Raw genomic sequence first — 9,755 nt, 5'->3', positions numbered from 1 at the left:
AGATAAATCCCAAATTCCACACCCCTGTGTACTACTTCCTCAGACATTTGTCCTTTGTTGATCTCTGTTACTCAACAGTAGTTACATCCAAGCTACTAGAAAACTTGATTGTGGAAGACAGAACCATCTCCTTCACAGGATGCATCATGCAGTTCTCCTTTGCCTGCATATTTGTGGTGACAGAGACATTCCTGTTGGCAGTGATGGCATATGACCGATTTGTGGCCATTTGCAACCCTCTTCTCTACACAGCTGTCATGTTCCAGAAGCTTTGTTCCTTATTGGTGGGTGCATCATACTCTTGGGGTACAGTCTGTTCCCTGACTCTTACCCACTTTTTATCCGAATTGTCCTTTAGAGGAAATAATATCATAAATAACTTTGTGAGCACGCGGCCATTGTTGCTGTTTCCTGCTCTGACCCCTACATTAGCCAGGAGATCATTTTAGTCTCTGCCATGTTTAATGAAATAAGCACCCTGATAATTATTCTCACCCCCTATGTTTTCATTTTTATCACTGTCCTGAAGATGCCTTCAACTGGGGGGCACCACAAAGCCTTCTCCACCTGTGCCTCCCACCTGACTGCCATTACCGTCTTCCACCGGACCATCCTTTCCCTCCACTGTGTTCCTAACTCCAGAAGTTCATGGCTCATGGTCAAGGTGGCCTCTGTCTTTTACATAGTGGTCATCCCCATGCTGAACCCACTGATCTACAGCCTCAGGAACAAAGGTGTGAAAGAGACTGCTAGGAAGCTGCTGCTAAGTCGCTTCAGTCGTGTCCAACTCTGTGAGACCCCATAGAAGGCAGCCCACCAGGCTCCCCAGTCCCTGGGATTCTCCAGGCAGGAACACTGGAGTGGGTTGCCATTTCCTTCTCCAATGCATGAAAGTGAAAAGTGAAAGTGAAGTCGCTCAGTCCTGTCTGACTCTTAGCGACCCCCATGGACTGCAGTCCACCAGGCTCCTCCATCCATGGGATTTTCCAGGCAAGAGTACTGGAGTGGGTTGCCATTGCCTTCTCCAGCTAAGAAGCGAGTCAATACCAAATTATTATGTCAATGAATGTAAAACGGCTTAGGTTTGCTTTTTCATTTACAAGAGCACTGTGGAGAACTGTCCAAGTTTTGTAGCATTTTTTAATAGCATTTCAAATTCCAGTTTTTAGGAAGGAAAACAGTGCACACATTTAATGAAATTCCCTTGTTGATACATCATTCAACCACTTTAGTAAACTGTAGAGACTTAGCAATAAAATAATAAATAACACCTAATTAAAGCCTAGACTATTGAAGTCTCTAGATAAAGTATTTGTCATGTAAAGATTTCTGAGTAAAGACACATTACCATTTGGCTGTTCAGGTGAGTCTTCTTTTTTTCTTTTCTTTAAGTCATTATAAGTCAATCGAAGAGTGGATTTGAGTTGTCATGAAAGTTTATAGTTAACCATGAGGGAGTTACATGAGTTGAATCATAGTAACTAAGAGTTGTTCAACACTAAGACACTAAAGTTAAAAGACATTCCTGTGCTTAGTTGCTCAGTTATGTCTGACTCTTTACAATTCTATGGGCTTTAGCCTGCCAGGCTCCTGTGTCCATGGAAAGAATATTGGAGTGGGTAGCCATTCTCTTCTCCAGGGTATCTGCATGACCAGTAATCAAACATGTGTCTCCTGCATTGCAGGCAGATTCTTTACCATCTAAGGTACCAGGGAAGCCTAAATTTAAAGGATATATTTATTTAACACCACATAGAAAGAATTGGTACATTATAAGTGCAAAGAAGTCATGTCTCTGTCCCCACAGAATCCTGAATAAGATTTGGTAAAATTCTACTTGTTAATATAAAATTTATTTGTTTTTTGTACATAAATCATCAAAAATAAAATTAAGAAATGCACACTTCAGAAATAGTTTCAGCTAAATCTAAAACAGTATTTCATGTCAGTCAAATTATATATAAAATAGCTATTGATGTACAATGATAACATAACAGAGAACTTCATTGGTAAGTAACATTAATGGTGAATTGAATGGGGGCCCTGCTAATATCAATTAGAGAATCTTGGTTAACCTGATTTAATTTTGCCCAACTAGCAAACTCATGGACTTCCCTGGTGGCTCAGATGATAAAGAATCTGCTTGCAATGCAGGAGACCTTGGTTCTGTCCCTGGGTGGGGAAGATCCCCTGGAGAAAGGGAGGGCAACCCACTCCAGTATCCTTGCCTGGAGAATCGCATGACAGAGGAGCCTGGTGGGCTTCAGTCCATCGAGTTACAAAGATTCAGACAGGACTGAGCAACTAACACACTTCACAGTGAACTCACATCCAGTCTAAGAAGTGAATCCTATGTGCTGTGGTGCTTCCCAGGTGGCACTAGTGGTAAGAACCTGCTACCAGTGCAGGAGACGTAGGAGACATGGGTTCAGTCCCTGGGTTGGGAGGATCCTCTGGAGGAGGGCGTGGCAACCCATTCCAGTATTCTTGCCTGGAGAATTCCATAGACAGTGAAGCCTGGTGGGCTAAAGTCCATAGAGTGGCAAGGAATCAAACACCACTGAAGCGACTTAGCACGCACCCACCTTGATATCAGGTGTACCCAGACTCTCCTCCCTAAATAGACTCTACTATCACATAAGATATATATTATCTGCCAGAAATTGGGGGGAAAGCCTAACACATCTTTGTGAAAGACTATTTTTTTTCCCTGCTAAGCATTTTGTCTAATAGTAATTCTATGTTCATCCATGTGAGAGGAACGACCAAACTTATTCTACAGTGTCTGTAGCATTTTAGATTCCCAGGCATAATATATAACTCTTCTGGTTGCTTCATATCCTTGCTAATCATTGCTATTATATACTTTTATCATAGCAAATCCAGTGGATATAAATTGATATCTCATCATGACATTGATTTGCATTTTCCTAATAACTAAATATGTTGAGAATATTTTCACATGCTTGTTGGACATTTGTAAATTTTGTGTTGTATCTGCTTTGACTTTTTGTCTTTATTGTTTCTTTTCTGTACCTTTTCTTTTCACTTTATTGATAATGTTTTTAATATACAAATATTTTAAATTTTGAGGAAGTTCAATTTAGCAATTTATTTATTTATTTTTGTTGCTGATGTTTTTGTTTCCCTATATAAGAATCTACTGCCAAATTCAAGGCCATGAAATGTAAGGCCTGTGTTTTTCTTGTAAGAGTTATAGTTTATGCTCTTTCATTCAGGTCCTTGTTCACTTTCTGAGTTAACTGTTGTATATAATATGAGACACGTGTCCAATCCCATAATTTTACTTGTGAATGCCCAATTGTCCTGGCCTCATTTATTTGAAGAAGAATCTATTCTTTCTCCAATGAATATTAAGAGAATCATAACCTCAGAAGCACCATGATGATGGTGAGGTAAAGTTGGGAGAAATCAGAGCCCATATAGGGCACAGCTTCCCAGTCAAAATGTATTTTGAATCCTCCACTAGTGAGAAATAAGCTTGTTGTTATTGTTGTTCAGTCACTAAGTCGTGTTCAAGCCTTTGCCACCCCATGGACTGCAGCACGCCAGGCTTCCCTGCCCTTCACTGTCTCCTGGAGTTTGCTCACACTCATGTCCATTGAGTCGGTGATGCCGTCTGACCATCTCATCCTCTGCTGCCCTCCTCTCCACTAGCCTTCAGTCATTCCCAGCATCAGGGTCTTTTCCAGTGAGTCAGCTCTTCATGTCAGGCGGCCAAAGCACTGGACCTTCAGCTTCAGCATCAGTCCTTCCAGTGAATATTCAGGGTTGATTTCCTTCAGGATTGACTGGTTGGATTTTGCTGTCCGAAGGACTCTCAGGAGTCTTCCCCAGCACCACAATTTGAAAGAACAATTCTTCGGCACTTTGTCTTCTTTATGGTCCAGCTCTCACATCCCCCCTGACTACTGGGAACACCATGGCTTTGACTATATGGACTTCTGTTAGCAAAGTGATGTCTCTGGTTTTGAATATGCTGCCTAGTTTTGTCATAACTTTCCTCCCACGGAGCAAGTGCATTTTAATTTCATGGGTGCAGTCACCATAAAGCAATGATTTTGGAGCCCAAGAAAGTAAAATCTTTCACTGCTTGCACTTCAGCTCCTTCTGCATCAAGTTATTATTATTATTAACCTGTGTCCTTAAAGCCAAGATAGGTAGTTACCAAAATTAGTGAAAATATAATCCTTTTCATAAACAGATATTTTTAGAAAACATATCATCCAAAATTTCATTTTAGATTCAGTAATAAATATAAACACCTGAGAACATTCTATATTTGAAAATCCAGTGGAAGCTGTTTTCTATCAATAGAATCAATAGTGTAAATATAAAATAAAGTTTATAGTACAAATATTGTAAAGTACAAAATAAACAGTATAATTATAGTTTAGCAGCCATACGTTTAGAAACATAAGAATATATATATACCTTCATAAGAAAATTTTAAAAATTAAATATGGATTAATAAAAGATAAATCTATTGCTATATAATTTCCCCTTGTGGATTTATGTATTTTATATCCACACAAAAATTTTAAAAATGGTGTTGTTTATTTTTTAAGATTAAATGAGTAAAGTTGATAATACAAATGGCCTAAGGCTTTAGGGAAATAATATACAATCAATATACCACCTGGGACAGAGTTCAGAGTTAAAATGTAATTAGTTGAATTGCAGGCATCAAGGCAGTACCTCAGTTATATTCTCTAGTTCTCACATCCCTAAGGTCATGATGGCATATATTTGTGATACAGTTTGGTGCCAGGATTTACTTTTCAGGCTTGATCTTATCTTTGGTATCTCTGAGTTTTCTTAACAGGTTGGAAAATCATTAAGTATGAAATAATTAATGAAAAATACTGGGCACTTTTACTACCCTTTTCAGGTGTGTTTCTATCAAGTCCTAAGCAGCAGCATTGCTGGAGTTCATTAATCTTAGCAAAGAGTTCTTCACTAAATGACTCATTCAAGTTCTTCTGTATTTAGGTGAGTTGACTCATGTCTCTTTTGTTTTACTTAAAAAAGAAAATACAAAGATCCAGTAATCTCTGTAGGAGACAGACACATGTGTAGAACAAGGTGTGCACAAAGAACCACGTTTTGGCTGAGAAGGTTTATGGAGTTATATTCCAATTCTTTCTTTCAAATAATTTGTATCCTAGTTTTCTCATTGGGTATCAAACATAAAGTTGGAAATGGAGAATTCTCCTTTTGGCAAAAGGAGAAGGCCCACAAAGTGGGCCTTGTCTTCAAGATTTTCCTGTAATTTTCTAGAAATAAAGTGACAGTAACAACCATATTTATAAATAACAGGGATATAACCTACAGTAATTGTGAGTGATAAATATACAAGTTTGTCTGTATACAGAGGGGATGAAACAATGAGTCATGTCTATAAAAGTAGATGGTAAAATAAAGCAAACATCATAAGAAAGAATAAAATGGGGATTAAATTATAAAGAAATAGGCATGTACTATATAGCAGAGGTTGATAAATCCACCTTCACTAAGAAGGATGTATTAAGTATAATGAGGTTGAATTTATAGATCCAAGCAGTTTTTGGAAAAGTCATACTGAATAATGTTAATGTTATACATTTGCTATTAACATTTATTTGGAATCTTAAAGTCACTGTTATATTAAACAATCATGGAAAATTATTCTCATAATCTTGCACAGAGCATTTTAAATTGAAGGAATGTGGCTGGAATAATAGTCATAATCAATCTTTGCAGTGCTGAGACCTTACAAAGTATTGTTACAGAGGATCTGTTGTGGACATGGTCTTTGGAAGATATCTTTCTTACAAGTTCATCATGTGGGAATCAGAGAAAGCTATAGTGTGGTGAGAAAACCTAGAGGAAAATAAGGAAACATGCATCTTAAAGCAAGTGTTCTAATGAAATTCTAATATATAAAAGGTAAATATCTGTTCTACCATGTCTTACAGCATTTAAATTCATTATTGAAGTATCTAGTTCCAATCTAGTGATTTAAAATTTATATTACTGTTCTTTATCTTACTATAGAGGAAATGCGTTGTGATCAGTAATAATCAAGAAATATTCTGGTGTCCCATTTGAAATAGGTGTTTTCCAGCCACTTTTCTTTGGAAGAACTAAAAACTTAGTTCAAAATGGCAGAGTATATATTTGATCCATTCTGAAGCCTATATGCTTTCTCCAGTACTTTCACAGTTATTTTTGTCACCCAAACTCCAAAATCTGCTACAATGGAAAAAAAAAGAGTTTTCTGTTCAATATTGTTTCAACTATTATCACAGGAAGCATAGCACATATTTTGTTTTGAAACTTCTGCTGAATAATACAATTGGCTATGAAGAATACATTTAAACATTTTCAAAATTAATTCAACATAAGTGAAAAAGTTTAGTATGTCTTAGCATAGCTCCAGAATGGGTTGAGAATTTGGAATAACTAGGAATAAGAAAGGAATTGAAAGGAAATACAACAACCAGGAAAATATATTAACTGTTTTGCAGAGATGTTGCCATTATACAAATTAGCATATAAGTTAATTGTCTCATAGCTCAGGAGGTGAGGCAGGTAAGAAACTGTGGAACCTAATGACATGTTTTTCTCCAATACATGTAATTAGATCGTCATATCAGGTGTTTTCACAAAGCTCAGAGACACGCAAAGACAATGTCTCCTGAAAGCAGCTGATAATAATGAGTTTTATTATTTGAAATAAAGCAGGAACTAATCTGTTTCAGTTCTTTGTTTCTGAAGATCATACACAATGAAAATTATTATTGGCTGTATAATTGACATACAAGTGAACATTAGCATTTGAAATAAAGCAGAAGTATAGCATTTACAGAAACACTGTAAACAGAGACCCAGTGAGCTTCTCAACACATTTTTCTATTCTCTTGCCTATTTCAAAGTTTAGTTTTTACTCTTCTGGATCAACACTGATATTTTGTCCACAGGAGCCAAGCAAACCAGAGTGCTGAGGTCACTTTCATTGTCTTGGGCTTCTCAGAATATCCTCAGCTCCAGCTGCCTCTGTTTCTGGTCTTCCTGACCATCTACACGGTCACTGTGCTAGGGAACCTGGGCATGATCCTGATCATGAAGTCCAGTTCCAGGCTCCACATGCCCAGGTACTTCTTTCTCAGCCACTTTTCCTTCGTTGATTTCTGTTACTCAACATTAGTTACACCCAAGCTACTAGAAAACTTGGTTGTGGAAGACAGAACCATCTCCTTCACAGGATGCCTCATACAATTCTTCTTTGTCTGCATATTTGTGGTGACAGAGACATTCCTGTTGGCAGTGATGACATATGACCGATTCGTGACCGTTTGTAACCCTCTTCTCTATGCTGTTGTGATGTCCCAGAAGCTTTGTTCCTTGCAGTTGTCTGCATTATACTCTTGGAGTATAGCCTGTTCCTTAATATACACATACTTTTTATCAACGTTATCCTTTTGTGGGACTAAATTCATAAATAACTTTGTCTGTGAGCACACAGCCATTGTTGCTGTTTCCTGCTCTGACCCCTACATTAACCAGGAGACCATTTTAGTCTCTGCCACATTCAATGAAGTAAGCAGCCTGATGATTATTCGCATCTCCTATGTTTTCATTTTTATCACTGTCTTAAGGATGCTTTCGACTGGGGGGCACCACAGTCTTCTCCACCTGTGCCTCCCACCTGACTACCATTACCATCTTCCATGGGACCATCCTTTTCCTCTGTTGCTGCTGCTGCTAAGTCGCTTCAATCGTGTCCGACTCTATGCGACCCCATAGACTGCAGCCCACCCGGCTCCGCCGTCCCTGGGATTCTCCAGGCAAGAACACTGGAGTGGGTTGCCATTTCCTTCTCCAATGCATGAAAGTGAAAAGTGAAAGTGAAGTCGCTCAGTCGTGTCCAACTCTTAGTGACCCCATGGACTACAGCACACCAGGCTCCTCCATCCACGAGATTTTCCAGGCAAGAGTACTGGAGTGGGGTGCCATTGCCTTCTCCACCCTTTTCCTCTATTGTGTTCCTAACTCCAGAAGTTCATGGCTCATGGTCAAGGTGGCCTCTGTCTTTTACACAGTGGTCATCCCCATGCTGAACCCAGTGATCGACAGCCTCAGGAACAAAGATGTGAAAAAGTCAGTGAAGAAATTAATCAATATTAAATTGTTCTGTGATAAAATGTAAACTAGAAAGATTTTTTGAGAATAAGAGTTTCTCAATAGCAAATCGAATCATAAACCTATTTTAACTGTGCAATTGACAGGCCAATTTCTGTTCACTCTTTTATTAAAGTAACTTTAAAATTAAAAATAGAAATAAAAGACTACTTCAACTAAAAGTTTGATACAAACATTGAATTGTAATTTTTTTTGTGTGTAATATCTGACCTTGTATTTGTCCTGGTTAAATTTCAGTTTAATTCAAGTCATGTGAACTGCAGGACTTTTAAAAGGATCTGAAGAGTTATAGCCTACAGTAAAGAAGTTTACATCCTAATGTAAAAGTAGTACATTAAAAGCTGCTCAGCGTAAAACTCCAAGTATCTTAAGACTTTATTAATTCCATAAGAAACACTTTGGCTTTGGAAGATTCCCAGGCAAACAAATTTGAAATATATCTAACTTAAATAGTTCATAATATGGTATAGTTTAAATATAATTGATAATATAACCAGATATAAATTATTTTCTATGTGCTAGTGCAAGAAAATAATACAAATGTTGGAGATGCAGTGTATACCTATCACTTAAGGTTTTTCCACGTACATTATTGTGGTTGTACATTTTAAAATGTATTTATCTATCTCTTTTACTAGAAATTTTACTTAGGTAGTTTTCGATTCATTTTAAGTTACAATATCTTTAAACCAGTTCTCCCATGGTAGTATAATATAACCAACAAATTGATTATGATTTAGTGTACAGATTTCAGTAAAGCATTAGCTATTTATTGATGAAAAAGAAACATTTATGAACTCCAGGAGGTTGCAACAACAGCTGTTTTTGAAATAGTGACTTTATTGAGGCAGCTCTGCTGATATGAGGCAGGTCACTTGAGCTTCAAGGCTGAGCTAATGGACCAACTAATCTTCAGTCTACAGACCTGTATGTAAATCATCCTCCTTGGACCATTCTTATGTTGGAAGCAATCAAGTCCCTGTTTGGGTCTCATCTATGTTTGGGTCAAAGTAAAAAAAAAAAAAAAAGGCTAAACCCAGAGGCAAGGTTTGAAAATTTTTGCTTCTTGTAGAGCTGTTATGTTTTAGGTCAGGGGTATAGGGTGACATGAAGAAGTTGGCTCAATATTTGTGCATGTGTGATGCGTGCCTTCTCAGTCAGGTCTGACATTGTGATGCCATAGACTATAACCCCTCACGCTCCTTTGTTCATGGAATTTTCCAGGCAAGAATACTGGAGTGGGTCACCATTTCCTCCTCTAGGGGAACTTCCCAATACAGGAATCTAATCCAGGCCTATCAAGATTGAACAGAGTCTCTTGCGTCTCCTTCATTGGCAGGCAGATTCTTTACCACTAGCGCCACCTGGAAAGCCCTGGCTCAATATTCACCAAAGATTAATTAAAACATTTACCTCATCAAAGATATTCTTTCTTGATAATTCCAGGTAATTCTATAGCAAATAGCAGAGAATCCATGACTATGACTGGTTTTACCAAAGGTTTTAATAATTGATGGGTCATTGGATTGCTTTAAGGAAATGACTGATTG

General features: G+C 37.7%; 2 protein-coding genes across 2 annotated transcripts; both read left to right on the top strand.

Moving 5' to 3' along the window:
- Positions 1-8: 8 nt before the first annotated feature.
- Positions 9-4,594, top strand: LOC104993016 (olfactory receptor 5D13-like; the record flags this gene model as incomplete). The annotated part of the gene is given in 3 exon segments (XM_010846092.1): positions 9-378; positions 381-734; positions 4,590-4,594. Coding segments are annotated over 3 exon segments (729 nt in total), but the record flags the coding sequence as incomplete, so codon positions are not given.
- Positions 4,595-5,808: 1,214 nt separating this feature from the next.
- Positions 5,809-8,163, top strand: LOC104993009 (olfactory receptor 5D13-like; the record flags this gene model as incomplete). The annotated part of the gene is given in 4 exon segments (XM_010846080.1): positions 5,809-5,873; positions 6,984-7,685; positions 7,687-7,743; positions 8,032-8,163. Coding segments are annotated over 4 exon segments (956 nt in total), but the record flags the coding sequence as incomplete, so codon positions are not given.
- Positions 8,164-9,755: the final 1,592 nt, after the last annotated feature.

The sequence above is a fragment of the Bison bison genome, unplaced genomic scaffold (assembly GCF_000754665.1).
Source record: "Bison bison bison isolate TAMUID 2011002044 unplaced genomic scaffold, Bison_UMD1.0 scf7180017848905, whole genome shotgun sequence".
Classification (NCBI taxonomy): domain Eukaryota; kingdom Metazoa; phylum Chordata; class Mammalia; order Artiodactyla; family Bovidae; genus Bison; species Bison bison.
The sequence above is the reverse complement of the archived record's forward strand: the minus strand, read 5'-3'. Positions and strand labels throughout refer to the sequence as shown.